The 15,648-nt window shown below is 56.7% G+C and overlaps 2 protein-coding genes and 1 non-coding gene across 3 annotated transcripts; 2 read left to right on the top strand and 1 right to left on the bottom strand.

Moving 5' to 3' along the window:
• The first annotated feature begins 2,640 nt into the window (after nt 1-2,640).
• TRNAN-GUU (transfer RNA asparagine (anticodon GUU)) lies at nt 2,641-2,714 on the top strand. The gene has a single exon. It is a non-coding gene; the product is annotated as a tRNA-Asn (tRNA).
• NDUFS7 (NADH:ubiquinone oxidoreductase core subunit S7) lies at nt 2,660-10,265 on the top strand. Its single transcript, XM_037504948.2, has 8 exons — nt 2,660-2,985; nt 5,072-5,105; nt 5,723-5,791; nt 6,079-6,184; nt 6,929-7,108; nt 7,196-7,242; nt 8,108-8,196; nt 9,975-10,265. The coding sequence occupies exons 1-8, from the start codon at nt 2,970-2,972 to the stop codon at nt 10,070-10,072; spliced, it is 639 nt and encodes a 212-aa protein (XP_037360845.1). The 5' UTR covers nt 2,660-2,969; the 3' UTR covers nt 10,073-10,265.
• A 583-nt stretch (nt 10,266-10,848) lies between these two features.
• On the bottom strand, nt 10,849-13,847 carry GAMT (guanidinoacetate N-methyltransferase). The gene is made up of 6 exons (XM_037504947.2): nt 13,600-13,847; nt 12,505-12,650; nt 12,238-12,301; nt 11,858-11,925; nt 11,604-11,714; nt 10,849-11,242 (listed from the first exon to the last, which is right to left on the bottom strand). Exons 1-6 carry the CDS (start codon nt 13,778-13,780, stop codon nt 11,102-11,104), a joined length of 711 nt encoding a protein of 236 aa, XP_037360844.1. The 5' UTR covers nt 13,781-13,847; the 3' UTR covers nt 10,849-11,101.
• Nucleotides 13,848-15,648: the final 1,801 nt, after the last annotated feature.

A 15,648-nucleotide genomic window follows, 5' to 3' on the forward strand; every position in this document is an offset into this window, starting at 1 on the left:
CCTTGGAGAAGCAGCTGGCTTCTTGCTAAGCCAGATTTCATGCAGCACCTGTGGGGTAGCCTGGGCACTCTCCATAGAGAAGGCTGCCCTTGATCCATCCTACCCCCTGGCTACTGACCCTGTGTCCTTTATACAAGGGACCTCCTCAGCACTGCTAACATGGACATGGACATCTGGTTATCTGGGGAGCGCACTGGGCTCTGTGGGCACTGAGTAGCATTCCTGGGCCCATTCCCTAGATACAGGGCCTCCAGTTTAGAAAGAGCAGCTTTTACCTCCCCATCAGCAAGGTTCCCCTCTGCCCCACCCATGGGCTTAGTTCCAGCTGGCACCCTCTGGCAGCCTGCCGCAGACCAGCGCAGTGGTAGACTAGCCAGGCCGACTCAGGGATGAGAAACTGTGCAGGATGGTCAAGGATTCGGCGCATAAATGACAGACACACTTCGGGAGTGAATATCTGACTGTAATGTGCTTAAATTATCATGCATTTTTATACATTCTCAAGCAGTATTGGATTACATAAAATCTATTTTTCTCAGCAAAAATTACTGTTGACACAAAAGATATATTGTCTTATTCTTCATAAAAGATGTGAGCAGTGTTGCAAATCAAGGTATTAAATACAATTTTTTAGTTAATGATTACAAGTTGCTAGGCATATGTAGTTAATCAGGACATACGAACATCATTGTTCTCTAAAACCAGTTCTGCTAGTTCTAACTTAAGTGCTTTAATGTTTTTAGATGACTTATTCCTGTATGTTTGAATTCTAAACATTCTAGTAAACCTATTTTTGATTATCTTTACTATGTAATGAATATAAATCTCATAACGTTTTTGATTTCATGATTCTAACCTAAAAGTCTGCTTAATTCCACTTCTTTTGTTGTTGATTATTTAGTTTAATTTCTGTAAATGACATAAGCTCATTAATGGTATTTGAGATTATATATTTAACTACATTCCTTTTATGACCACCTTTAGAGGTGGTTGCCAAAAACAACTCTAAGTGAGGTCTTGACTGTTGGAGGAAGTTTTTCCAGCCATATTCTGTAATTATATTCTTTATGATTAACCAAAGAATTGTTATGTCTAAATTTATCAATCTATATCATTATGAAACTACAAGATTTAAAACTATTCAAATAGACTATAACTCATGACCTGAGAGGTAAACAGAAAACAGCTCAGTTACAGTACCGTCACCAGATACATTCCTGAGAGGCAGGAGATCGACAGACAATGGGTTACTTATTTTACTGGGCAGAAAAATTAAGCATAGGATAAGCATGACGAGCAGCAGCAATCTTCTCAGGGTCCGGTGTGTCATCCGCAGTAATCTTCTCGGGGTTCGGGGTGTTCCTCCCGCGTGCTCGGTACCTTGACCGTGCGGAACATCAAGGACTAGATGGCAATCACTTGAGTTCTGCCGCGGGAGGCGGCACCGCAGCAGCCTCTCTGCTGCCCAGAGTCCACCCCTCGCTGATCCTCTCCCCACTCATCCCCTGTCCTCAGGGGTGTTTCTCCTAGTCTGAGCCCTCTGGCTCCAAGAACAATCAAACCCCGCTCACTGAAGCAGAACCTGTCGGCAGAACCACTTCCTGGAAGTGGGGTTTCAGTGCATGCACTTTGGCACCTCTTCAAGTCCATCATTTACCTTAAAAGTTGATTTAGAAAAAAAGAATACAAGTGCAGGTTAAGAATTTCACCCCACAGAGGAGCACAAAACCCCACGTGAAGGTTCTAGCGCCCCCCAAATTCCTAAATTCCACAGTCCCTGGCTTCCTGTTCTACCCCCACCCTTCCCAGCTCCCCTCTCCTGCTCCCCACCGCCTCTGCTCCCCACCGCCCCTCCTCCTCGCTTCTCCTCCGCCTTCCTCCTCCTCTTTACTGTTTGCAGCTTTTCTGCACAACTACTCTAAATTGCAAAGTTTATTTAAATTAAAAAGAAAACTCCCGTTGTGGAGCCGGGCCCTTTCCGATGCTGTCAAACACGCCGGAAGGCTCCCCTGCTCTCCTGCGGGTGCCCCAAAACCCCGGGCTCCTCAGGCACCAGCCTTGGCGAAGACTGGATGGTTGAAGTGGCCCCCGGGCCAGCCCGACGCTGCCTCAGTTTCCCCAGGAGAAAAATGGGCAAAACAGAGGCCCGGGGCGGTTGTCCAGAGTGAAGCCCGCAGCGGAAAGCACTTTCGCGAACTCCGGCTGGTCTGGGCGGCCGTCAGCGCCGGTTCTCGCCGCGCTGCCGGAAAAGAAACCAGACGCAGCGCGCGCCGCACGGGAAGGGCGCGTCTGGCCGGCGTCCCCGCTCGCCTGCGGGGCCGGGGACGCGGCGCGCTCGGCCGGGGCCTCCGCGGGGGGCCCCGGGGTGAGCCTGGAGGAGCCGCGCGCTGTGGGGGAGGCGACGAGCCTGCGCCGGGCCGACGTGCGGAAACCGGGGATCAAACGCGGAGCCTCGCGATCCCCGGGGCGAGGCTCTGCTCGCTGAGCTATTTGGGGCCGTCGGCCGGGGCGCCCCGCCCGGCGCGCCCGGCGTATCTGCGGGTCCGCTGGTGGGGGGCGGGGGGGGGCGGGGGCGTGTGGGCCGCTCCGCGGGCGCGGCCGCGTATGTAGGTCTGCGCTTGGCCGTGAGATCACAGCGTCGTCTCTGTGGCGCAATCGGTTAGCGCGTTCGGCTGTTAACCGAAAGGTTGGTGGTTCGAGCCCACCCAGGGACGCGGGCTACTTTTATTCCCGGGGAAAAGGCAACAATGCTTCTGCTTTTGCTGATTCGCTTCCCACGCGTCCCCGAGGCCTTCCTTACCGCGCGGGGCGGCGGCGCCGGAGAGGGGACGCGCCTGGAGGACATTCACAGAGGCGGAACGTCCTGACTAGCGGTTTCTGCGCCCCAGCCGAGCCGCTTTGGGCGACGGCCCTGGGAACACAGCGCTAACGCGACGGACCTCAGAGGTTGTCTGAAGGCCGAGGCCAAGATGGCGGCGCTGGCGGGTGAGCGTTGGGGACCCCTGGGGTCTCTCCTCGGGCTCTGGCCGGGCTGCGGCGGTCGGGTTCCGCGCCAGGCTGCCGTCGGAGATGTGGGGGCCCGGCAGGGCGAGCGCCAGGCAGGGGCCCTGGGCGAGGCCAGAGGCACGGCCCGGGATGCTGCCTCTAATGCAGCCGGGAGAGGCGGCGCGGGCGAGAAGCGGGTCCCGACGAGGGTCGCCCTCCGGCCGAGACTCCGCGGCCTCTCGCCACCCCAGGAGGAGGACGCCCCTCGCAGGGCAGGCGTCCCAGCCTGGCCTGCCCCGAGGACGTTTCCTGCTTGGATTAAGTGATTTAAAACTCTTGCAGTCCAGAGATTGTAAAGAAAATTGATTATATCGAGAGACAGCTTTCAAAGTGTTGTTTCAAAGTCGGGTTGGTGCGCTAGTCATCCGAGTGCTGCATTATATTGACGCGCGATATGCCCAGTTCCAATTACTACTGTAATTTCGAATTAACGAGGAGTGGACACTTTGCTTTCCTTGGAAATGTCTGCAGCTTCTAACTTGGTTAGGAGACATCGTGGTTCCTGTTGGTAAGAAGCCACCGACCCGGTTAAAACTGCTAGAGCTTATGGGCTCCACTCAGAATTGAAGGAAAAATGAATTTTCAGTAAAATTAACTGTTGCTCACAACAGAGAGAGAGCAGCTTTCTTTCCCATGCAAGTTCACCAGACTCCTAATTCTCACCTGCAGCCTGTGGTTAAGAATGCATGAACCTGAGGCCTTTGAATCCTCTCACCTCAGAGGTGAGGGGCGTTTATTCTGCTGTGAGTTTATCCAAAGACCTAAATTTTCAGGTGGGGAATCAGGCTGAGAGAGGGACAGCTCAGACAGGAGCCTGAGGCTCTCTTGTGTGCCCAGCCTGGAACATGCCAAAAAGCAGGCATCAAGATCAGGTGCAATGGATGAGGCCGCAGGAGACAGGCTCCAGCAGGGACAAGGCTTTCTCTCCAAATGCAGTCACATTCTGAAGTCCTATGGTTAGGGCTTTGGGGGACCAAATTCAGCCCCTAGCATGCTCCGGTTATATCCTGTTTCCCCCTTTTACACCATACCTCCAGACCTTTTCTCCACCCCCAACACCCCTTTGCCTTGCAGTGCCCTACTTATGATTCCTCTCTGGGAAAGGATCTCCAGGGATGCCTCTCAAAGCCTTATGTCTCCTGTGGGTCCCTTTCTGAGGTGCTTTGCTATGTGGGATTTTGTGGACAGTGCCTTTTCTGCCAGACCACAGAGTCCTCAAAGACAGATTGTGCTTGGCTGTGTCTGAAACCCAGGATCTTCCAGCTCAGTGCTTGGAGCCTTGCTGGTGTCTTTGGGTTTGTTTACTTGGTACACACTTGTCAGGCTTGGCCAAGACCAAGATGGACAGTGGGAAATCCAGGAAGGCCTTAGTGTTATAGAGACTAGTGCAGACCAGGTAAACCAGGTCTGCAAGTGGGGGAGCAGGGTATTCCAGGCAGAGGACTTTGAGGCAGGAGTATGAGGAGAGGGAAGGTGGCCCTGGTGTGTGGTCCAGCTTTTTTTCCAGGGGTCATGGGGTTTTATTTTTTTATTATTATTTTTTTTTAATTTATATAAGAACCTGGGTACAGGCCAGAGGCACCGGAGGGTGAGAGGAATCACCAGAGACAGAGCTGGGAGCAGAACAGGCAGACTGACTGAAATACACTGCTGAGGGGAGCAGCAGGCGAGGCAGGAGAGGTCTGCCGTGCCATGTGGGTATTGCCCTGGCTGGCCGGGAATCCAACCCGCGCTGCAGAGGCTGCGGATACCTTCACAGCGTTGCGCTCAACACGCTACGCCACCAGAGAGGCCCAGTCATGGGGTTTTAAGCAGGGCAGTGACATTGGTTCGTATTCAGAAAGACCCCTCTTTGCCAAATGTTTATTAAGTAGAATTTGAAATAGACCGAAGGTAAGAGGGAGGCCATGCCAGGTGGGGACCCTGGTGGACAAACACTTAGGGAGTGGACCCTGCAAGCCAGTCCAGGAATCTGGGCTTCTCCTGATGCCTGCAACTCAGTGGACCCCTGTGGTTCTCTCTACAGCTCCAGGCCTGCTCCGTCCGATCCTGGCTCTGCGGTGAGTGCCTGCCTCTGGGAGATTCAGCTTACAAGCTGGGAGGGTCCTTGAGCAGCAGTGCAGGGTGGGGCATGGGAGCTGCAGTGCAGCAGGTGGTGTATTGCCCCTCAGTAAGGAGAATCCAGAAATGGAACCCCCAGTACCGTGCTGACATGGACATGGCATCTCATGTCTTCCTAGTGGAGGGGAGTCTGTGAACTTTGAAGATGGCTTGGGTTTGGGCTGACTTTTGCTCTATTTTGATGACTTTTTACTAGGAGTAAATACACATTCACTGTAAAACAGGGAAGTGGGGGCCATGAGAGTGGTATGACATGACAACAGAGCACCTTCTAGGCCAGGGACTCACACTTTTCCTATGAAGGGCCACATGGTGTGTGTGTTTGGCTTTGCAGGCAGGAGTCAGTTGCGATGACTTGACCTTGTGCCTGTGGTGTGAGGCGGCCACACGGGTGGGGAGATGATGGGCATGGCGCCAAGCCAGCAAAAGTTTATGAAACAGGCAGCAGACTGGATATGGCCCCTGGACTCAGTTTCCCAGCCCTGCTCTAGGGTGGCCCCTGTCTTGACACCTTGGGGTAACTGGACTCGTCTTCATGTGTGTTCCCTCCTTGCAGCTCTGGCATGTGTGCAGCGGTACCAGTGCGTAGTGTCCATCTGAGTGCCACTGCTGACAGCCCAAGCAGGTGAGACCAGCCTGCCGGGGAGTCCACACATCCCCAAACCCCACCTTGGCACATCCGTGATGTGACTCCAGTCCCCTCCCATCCCCCGTGGAGCAGTGCAGTGTGGTCCCTGCCAGGAACCCCGCCCGGTCCCCTCATACATGTCCAGGCCCATGGCTACACACCTCTCAACCAGCAGGGCCCTCCCTAGAGAGCAACGGGGAGACTGAGCCCTGGGTGGCATCCCCCCGCTTCCCAGGCTGCCCGCCTAGCTAACGCCTCCCTGTGATGTGTCCTGTGTCCGGCAGCCAGCCAGCTCTGCCCAAGACTGGAACCAAATCCACCACACTTCCCAGCAGCCGGGGCGAGTATGTGGTGGCCAAGCTGGACGATCTCGTCAACTGGGCCCGCAGGGTGAGTCCGTGCCCTCCCTCCTCCTTCAGGCCCCTGCACACGGACACACCCGCTCACGAGCCCCACCCTGCGCAGCTCTGGTCCCCGACTCCTCCTCTTCAGTTCTCAGCAGAGACACGCTGCTTTCCTTTAGTTCTGCCTGTTTTCTGCTCACTCCTCATTCTTCCCTTTCAATGTCAAAATCATGTTTGTAAGTAGAAAAATGATGCAGAAAACAGTAGCTGCATCCCAGCAAAAATGCCATCACCCTCCCCGCCTCCAGGGTCAGCCACAGAACAGTTCACTTTCCGTGCTCCTTCCTTGAAAGCTCTTGCATGTCCACCTCCCACTGGAAGTGTGTCCTGTTTCCTCACGCAGCGGCTCTTCGCTCCTGGTTTTATTTCATTTTTTTCTTTTTCGGTAGCACGGTTGCGGGGGCGTGTTGGCCCACAGCTTATTTTACATCCCTGTCGGTCAGCTCTGGGCCACGGCAGCAAATTCAGGCTGGTTACAGGTGTCCAGGGATGGTCTGCCAGGCCTGGAGAGCACATGGTCGCTGTGGGGCAGGGCAGGGGGTGGGGCGTATAATGTGTTGTTTTTCATGAGACTAGAAATCTAGATTTTTCTGTTAAATCACCCCGTTTCTTCAAACAGAATAGGCTTAGTCATCCATTCTTGGGCTGCGTTTGACAGAAGGGCCCCCCACTCCCAGGGGCCTTCCCCTTCCTTCCCAGCCCTGCTGACTGCCCTGCGTGCTCCCCACAGAGCTCCATGTGGCCCATGACCTTTGGCCTGGCCTGCTGTGCCGTGGAGATGATGCACATGGCGGCGCCCCGCTACGACATGGACCGCTTCGGTGTGGTCTTCCGTGCCAGCCCACGACAGTCAGACGTGATGATTGTGGCGGGGACGCTCACCAATAAGATGGCTCCCGCGCTCCGCAAGGTAGGCCTGATTCCACAGACCCCCACCCGCCTGCCCACCCCCGGTGCCCGGGCTCGGGCTGCACACAGACCCCACCATCTCTTCTAGGTCTATGACCAAATGCCAGAGCCTCGCTATGTCGTGTCCATGGGGAGGTGAGTGCCAGGTGAGGGGTCGGGTGGTTTCCAACTGTCTCCAGAGTTGGGTACGCCTGCTACACACTGGCACGGGTCCCCGCAGTCCTTTTTCCTTTGCTTCTCTCTGATCAGTTTGATCAAGGAATAATTTACACGCTCAGTAAAATTGCACATATTCAAGGAGCAGGTCATTAATACTCTGATGTGTCTGTGTCCATGGCCCTCTCCCCAGGATGCCCCCTCCTGCCTGGTCATGGTCGTTACCCCTCACACACATAGTAGCGCATTTAGTTCACTCTGTTTCTCTGCTTTATGAACATGTTGACATGTCTTACCCTGTAGACAGTCTGTGCTTTCATCTTTCTAACTGGCCATTAACTTACAGTCATTACCACACGTAGCTAAAAGCTGTTTAGTCACTGAATTTTTTTCAGATGAAATTCACATACCGTGGATTTCACTCTTTTAAAGTGTGTGATTCCATGGGTTTTAGTGCACTCGCAAATGAGATGAAAAAAACATCATTCACTTCTAATTCTAGAACATTCCATCACCCCGTCAGCAGTTACCTCTTCCCCCTTCTCCAGCCCCTGGCACCATGAACACACTCTGTCTATGGATCAGCCTGTTCTACTACTTCCCAGCAGTGGGCTCACTGTTGTGGCCTTGCGCGTCTGGCTTCTCTCCCCAAGCAATATGCTTTCAGGGTTCATGTTGCTTGTGTTCCACCTGGACTGACAGAGGCTCTTGAGTCAAGACTTTTGCCCCTTTCTCACAGCCTGGCATGTGTTTACAGTTGATGGCTGCTGCAAGTTAGGGGTGGGCCCCAGTCGGGAAGAGGGATGGGGTGACCAGGGCTGCCCTCACGTACTGCTCCTTCCAGCTGTGCCAATGGGGGCGGTTACTACCACTACTCCTACTCGGTTGTGCGGGGCTGTGACCGAATCGTGCCGGTGGACATCTACGTCCCAGGTAAGGGCCCCAGACTGGGCACAAACAGGCTGGGCCTCACCCCTCTTACTCCTCCCTTCCATCATGGAAGCCCCATGCTCCCCCTCAAGAAGGTGGGTTCTCTAGGTTATAGATGAGCCCAAGGAGAAGAGTGACTCCCAGGGCTTCCCCAATTGAAGTCCTCAGTTTCACCTAGATGTGGGGACAGTCTTCCGCCAAAGACATTAGGCTGAACGCTACAGAACCACTGGTTTGGTCATTCTTAAACTATGGCTTCATGTGACTCCATAGAAAGCCCAAAAATGTGAAATAGAAGCAGAAAAAGGTTCCTGGGAACCCAGAACATTGTCCTTAACTTCTCAGCCTCAAAGCTGATGGGTGAGAGTCTCTCAGTCCTGGCTTTGCCAGGGTAACCAGATTTAGCAAATGAGTAGGCAAGGTATCCAGTTAAATGTTAGTTTGTGAACAATATATGTATTTTTTGTATAAATGTGTTCTATGTGCCATTTAGATATGCTCATGCTGAAAAAGTACTGGTTGTGTGTCTGAAGTTCACATTCGACGGGGCATTTTTTATCTGGCCACCCTATATGACAACCCCCCCCCCCCACCGGGTGCACAGCTTATCAGCAACAGTGGCCACCCAGGGCATCACCCAGTTTGGGGTGAGGCAGAAGTGCTACCCTGGGGACAAGGCACCCAGTTCTTGGCTGCCTGGTACTGCTCTCTTAGTGCAAGTACAGAAAGCATAATCCTGTGTCCCAGAGAGAACATCCCAGGTCATGATTCTAAGGTGTCCAAAAAACTGCTCTGGCATCTGTCAAAAGGTGGAAAAACAGGTTTTGACTTTGGATTAGAGAAGGTTGAAAATGATTTTTCGCATTCTGCAAATATCTGTTATGTACCTTTTGTAGGCCAGACCTGTCTTGGGCAGTACTGGGCCCCAGACAGGCCTGAGGGATGAGTCATATTTGGGGGGCAGTGTCACAGGAGTGGGGAGATAGCCCTTGACACAGGCAGGCCCCTTCCTGCCTGGTGGTGGGGCTTTGAGAGATGCATAGGAGTTCACCTTGTTTATCCAGCTACCATAGCAGCACTTTCAGGCATGTGAGGTCCTAAGCAACTCAGTTCCTCCAGGTGGTGACATGTCTCTTTGCTTTTCTAAGCTGGGGTATTGGGAACAGGGGCTGTAGGGGGAGCTTTCCTCCTGGGGGGGTTTCCTTCTCAGTTTCCACGTTCACCCTGGCCATTCTGTTTCCTCTTGTCTCCTCCTTTCCTTTTTTTTTTTTAAAGATTTATTTATTTATGCATACCAGAGGTGCGGGGGTGGGGGGGCTGAGAGGAGTCACCAGAGATAGAGTGGGGAGCAGAACAGGCAGACTGACTGAAATACACTGCTGAGGGAGCAGCGGGTGAGTCAGGAGAGGTCTGCCGCGCCATGTGGGTTGCTCCCTGGCTGGCCAGGGGATCGAACTAATGCTACAGAGGCTGCAGAAGTTTCATAGGTTGCGTCTTAACCCCTTGTGCCACTGGGAAGGCCCTATCTCCCTCCTTTCCAAGGGCTCACTCATAGGCCAGTGTTGCCTCTAGGGTCAGTAATCAGCCTAAGCTTCTCCTCCCAGTATTTTCTAAGCCAGGTCACTGTGGGGGTTGGGGGGCAGTAGACAAAGCAGCTCAGACCAAATGGGGCAGCCTGGGCCTCCCCACTGCCCACATTTTGCCTAAGAGTCCCAAGGCTATGGACTCACTCCCCGTGGGCCTGGAAACTGAGGTAAGACCTCCCCACCCCCACCCCACAGGCTGCCCACCCACAGCTGAGGCCCTGCTATACGGCATTCTGCAGCTACAGAAGAAGATCAAGCGGGAGAAGAGGCTCAAGATCTGGTACCGCAGGTAGTGCCTTCAGCCAGCCGCCCTGCCGCACCTCTCGTCATTTTCAGATTGTCAATAAACCTGGTAAACTCAGCTAGGCGCGGCCCACCGCCTTGTATGTGGGGAGGGGCCCCCGGGGGAAGGGGTGCCCATCTTGAGTGGGCGTGGACTGAGTCAGCCAGGGTCACGCCTTACCCTTGTGCATGGAGCTGCAGACCCCAGATGGGCAGCCAGCATAATGTGGGCCCAGGTTCCACCATCAATGAGGGGAGCAGACGGATCTGTGTGCTAGCAGAGGGCAAAGCGGGGGCGACCTGGGGCAGATGGAAGCAGGCGTTCTCTGGGGTGGGTGGGGTGAGGTTGCTGCTGCCCTGGGCCTAGTGGAGGGTGCTGGGTCAGAGGAAGGCAGATACTGGAAATGGGAGCGTGGCCCTAACACTTCCAGGGGCTGGGGAGAGGGGCCTGGGGCAGGGCCAGGTTCCTAAAGAGAGGGACGCCAGATTGAAAGGTTTTGCTTGATTTTGTGGTTCTGCCTGCTGGGTGAGCCCAGAGACTCCCCCACCACCAGTGTCCTGAGGATCTGGGCCTTGGGGTCCCACCTCTGTGTGGTCCTGACCAAGAGGGACTGGGGGCAGATAGTTTTCATGGGCTAACGGACTGGTCCTGGCTGCCTGGCAGGAGGCAGCTGGTGACGGACTGCCGCAATGAAGGGCCACAGGCAGGCCCAGCAACATCAGAGCAGACTATGGAGGGCCACTTGGCATGTCTTTTTTCTTGATTTTAGAAGGCCAGGAAGAGTAAATAAATGCACGTTTCCAACCTTTCAGTTGGCCACCAAGCCCAGTGTTAGTGTTTATTTCATCCTCTAGCATCCTAGAAGGGAACTGCAGAGATTAGAGAACTTTGGCCACGCAGCTGGTGGGGCCCAGCTTGAACATGGGGCTATGGGCAGCCAGAGGCTTGCTCTGGCCACAAAGGCACTAAGTGGGGGGATGGAGGGTCCTGAAGCTTGAGACCTCAGGGAGCTGCTGGCACTGAGCTGGAGGGCAGGGGCTCAGTGCTTGGTGATCAGGGGTGTGACCATCCACGGGCAGGAGTAGTAGCGGCAGTCAGCGGGTGGGACCAGCTCCATCACCTGCTTGCTGATGTGCTCCCGCCTAAAGCCTGCCTCCAGCAGGGCGGGCACCTGTGTCTCCTGGGGAGGGAACCACCTGTCACCTCCAGGACCCACCCCTGGCACCCTCCTTCCCAGATAGCACTCACATGTGCCAGGACCCTGGAGTAGGCAGGACCTGCACCAGCCCCCGACCCCAGGTCCAGCTGCCCACTGAGAGTATGGAGGCCCGAGTTTGGATGGGAATCTCAAGAGTTCCAGCACCTTCCCGCCTGTCATTCAGCAGCACCAAGGTGGGGCATCAAACCCATACCTTCTTGCCAGCGTGGCCAGCACGGAATCAGGGCAGAAAAAAACGTGGCTGGGAATTCATATGTCAGAAGGAGGCTGCCCTGACGGCCCCATGGAGCTCTCACTTAGATGGCCCCTCCAGTTGCCATACCTCAAACATGGTGGTGATGTCAGAGTACTTGGACTTCATCAGCTCCCCCCAGGAGGTAAGGTTGCAGTAGGTGAGGATGCCCCCTGGCTTCAGCAGACGGAAGGCGTGGCCCTGGGAGGGGAGAGCAGTCAGGGGGAAGGTCGAGATAGGCCTCCTGCGACCAGGTCAGAGAAAGAAGTAGAAGGAAAGATGCCTAGTGTGGGAGGTAGACACCCGGCTTGGGTGGACCCCAGCTCCACCTTGCCTGCTCCTACCTTGATGAAGTTGAACTGGTGTGTGTGCCAGGTCTCCTCAGAGAGTGGGTACGTGTCGTACAGGATCCCTGCACAGGAGGACAGAAGCCACACAGGCAGGGCTCGCAGCCACTCTAGACGCTAGCTGCAGGTGGGGACAGAGGGAACCCCAAGAATCCCACAGGCTGCCCTTTGCATTTCCTGTGCTGCCACCTGCCCCAGGATCATGTGCAATGAATGCAGTCCTTCGGGGTGCACTGTACACCTACTGAGCTCCGGGCCCTGTGTGTGTCCTCCCCTGAGACGCTGTCACCCAAGCGACACGTCGCAGCCCTGTGTTCTTTAGAAAGTCCCTCCACAAGGCAGAAGCTCCCCTTTCCCAGCTCCCATCATCCTCTCACCATCAAAGTGACCATCTGGCAGGGTGGGTGCCACCTCTTCCCACAGGCCCTTCAAGGGAACCACCTTGGGACAGGAGAAAAAAGACAGCTAAGCGTCAGAGGGGTCCTCAGGATTTCCCCACCTGTTGCAAGGGAGGAGACAGACAATCCCAAGGGAGGAAGCCCCCTCCCATATCTCTGCAGTTGCCCCATGCAACCTTCGGGGCAAGGCTTTTAACCAAGGAGTGGGGATGGGGAGGGGGGCTGCAAGCAGAGACAGGCAGGCACCTTGTGTGGCTGATCTTGGGCCCAGTCCTGGAGCCTCTGGAAGACGCCGTCATTGCACTCGATGATCCAGTGCTCCTCGATGGGGGCCTCCTGCACTTTGGAGGCTGCAATGGCCATGCCGAAGCCCACCTCCAGCACCCGGCCCCCTGGGCAGGCAAAGGGTGAAACTAGGGAGACTGCCTGGAGGAGGGGGGTGCAGGCCTGGGGCCTTGGCAGAGAAACATTTGCTACAAGGCTGGGGAGGGCACAGTAGGCCACAGGCAGAGGTGGGCAGTGGGAGGGAACACAGCAGCCTTGAGAGGTCACTGTGGGCCCTGGCTTCTGGCCGGGGGGGGGGGGGGGGGGGGACGACCTTGGACTTTGACACTAGCCCTTGTTTTTTGCAAGGGAGTAGCTTATCTCAATTTGGTTACTTTCCTCCTCCCACCCTCCCCACAATGAAGTTCTCAGACAAGGCTAAGGGAGGACTAGGATTCAAGCCAGGGTCTGGAATGATCTGGGAGGGGAGGAGTTGGTCCCAACTGCACCACAGTTGGAGGCACAGAGAAAAGCCACAACCCTGCAGGGACTGCTGTGTCCACTGCCAGGCGGCAACACAACAGGAGAGCCCGGAGGCACGCACCTGGCCCCTTGGGGGCCCCAGCACCCTCGGGCTCTGACATCCTGAGGCTCCGGGCCACCCTGACAGCTGTTTCCCAGCTTTGGCCTTCCCAGTGCTTTTTTTAGCCCAGGCAGCGCCTCAGCGACCGCAGCCGACACCTCCCACCACCACCGTCCAGCGCCCGGATCTGAGTTCCAGCTACAGCCTGGATCTGAAGACCCATTCCCCGACTTAGCCTGAGCGCCCACCCCCACCCCCACCCCCGGCCAGGCCAGAGCCTCATTCCCACAGGACGTTTCCATCACTTAGGGGGAACCTACGGTGTGCAAGCCCCGTGTCCGCAACACCCACTTTCCTCCCCGGCCTCGCCCCGTGCCCCGCTTCGGCTCCCCGCTAGCAGCCCCATTTTCCCGAGGAGGAAAGCGGTGCAGCGGCGGGGTGCGGCCTGAGCGCCCCCCGCCTCGGCTGACCCCCGCGAGCCAGGCCGGGGCTACCTTTGGAGGTGGCGGCGGCCGCCAGCGCGTGCATGTAGGGGGTCTCCCAGCGCTCCATCACCGGCTTGCCCAGGATCTGCAGGTGCGTATCGGATGCATCGTAGGCCGCTGGCGCCGCGCGCCACGCGGGGCTGCAGTTCTCGCCCGGCGCGAAGAGGGGGCTCGCGGCAGGGGCGCTCATGCTGCCGGCGGGACGGCGCACCCCGGCCTCGGCTCGCGACGCACCCGCCGCGTCCCTGCAGGGCCTTGTGGGCCGGGGGCGGGCGGGGGGCGGGTCCCGCAGGGGGTGGACCCGCGAGCGGCGGCGGGGCGGCGGGAGCAACCTCTAGCGGCCGCGGCGCAATCCACAGCCCGGAGCCGGGCCCGCGTCCCGCCCGCGCCCCTCCTCGCGGAGTCCCCCCGCCCGGGCCGCGACGGGGCGACGGCGGCCGGGAGCCCAGGGCGGCCGCCCCCAGGCCCCGGGCCTGCCTTCCAGCCCCCTCGGAGTCCCGCGCTGGCTGGCTCCCCCGTCCCTCGTTCCCGCCCGGGCCCGCGCCTCTCCGGTGCGGGTCCCCCGGTCCCCCGGGCGCTGCTGGCGGTGCTTTAAGGACTTGAAATCATGTCATCCTCAGAGATGCCGCGAGAGGGTCTGTTACTATCCTCCTCGCATAGATGGGGGACCTGAGGCTCCCCAAGCCAAGCCAGCAATCTCGCCTACGCGAGGGGGGCAGAGTTAGATCCCTGACAGCACTCACAGACCTGGAGGCTGAGCGCCTCTCCTCGTTCCCATCCCCCAAAGCTGGGGATCACCTGACACCCCAAGATCTGGATGGAGGGCTCAGTGCACAGAGCCTGTGGTAGGGGCGAGGGAGAGGGAGGAGCTGGGGTAAGACCGCGCAGGGGACGGTAGGAACTCTGCACACACACCGCTCTGGCCTGTCTGCTCCGAGCTAATTTCCCAGCCCAGGGGCACGTCTGCAGCCGCGCGGGAGCCAGCGCCGGCAGAAGACCAGGCTCAGGCCCGGGCCAGGGGGAGGCCAGGTGTCCTGGGGGGTGACAAGGAACTCCGGGGCTGGACACCGCTAGCTCCTAGCCTCAGTGAGGGCGCACTTACTGCTGAACCGTCTTTGTTCAACTCACTATAAAATACCAGCTGGAAATGAAAAGTGAAAGCGGCTTCTTTAAGGTGTTAACCCCCCAGTCTTCCAGATCGCAGGCTTCTTGATTAAAGTGCACCTTAAAGATTCAGTTCCTGTCTCTGTCCGCATCCCATGGTGACAGGTGGCCCAAGCGCCCGTTCTCTGGTTACACCTTCATGTCCGGGCACCTGCATGCTGACTGGAGGTCTCCTGGCCCTCAACCCGGGAAGTGGGGCAGGGCAGCACCGCAGGGATGAGGGGCTCACCCTACTGTCCTCGCCCCCACCAAGGCCAGCAGGCTGGGGTCAGCTACAGCCTCTGTGATCCCGGGACCTCCACCCTAGCCAGCTGGGCCGGCTCCAAGCTCTGACGCTAGCCCTCTTCCCATCCGCCATGGGACCATAATGAACTCGCCATCCCTGCCAAGCGCTTTCCATCCCACTGAACACAGGTGGAAACTGCAGCTGGGTTTGAACCCAACCAGCCTCCTAGCAGCTCTCAAGCTGGGTTCCTTCCTTGCACCTCTATATCTGTCTCTGATTGGCTGCTTACAGCTTTGACCAACCAGGCTCCAGACTCCTCCCCACGGCATCTGGCCACCTCCTACAGGGCTCCTGTCCTTTCTGTTCCTGGGACCTTTCCACATGCTTCTCCCTCTGCCTCCAAGGCTTCTCTCCTGGATGTTGCTTTCTCATTCTGACACCCCCTCTACCCTGCGCTGGGTGTGGCCCCACGAGAAGCGGTTTTACCTCTCACCACCTCTCCTTAGCATTTAACTGAAGGTCTTTTTACTATGGTTTCTGTTGCTCCTCTGAAGGGTCTGGCACGTAGAAGGTGCCTGGCAAATTCTGAGCACATGTTGGGGTCTAATGAGACCCTCAGGAGGAGGGAGGATTATTGGTCAATTATGGTTGTGTAAAACATTACTGCA

Source organism: Talpa occidentalis, unplaced genomic scaffold, assembly GCF_014898055.3.
Source record: "Talpa occidentalis isolate TD23 unplaced genomic scaffold, MPIMG_talOcc4v2.1 talOcc4.12, whole genome shotgun sequence".
NCBI classification, from domain to species: Eukaryota; Metazoa; Chordata; class Mammalia; order Eulipotyphla; family Talpidae; genus Talpa; species Talpa occidentalis.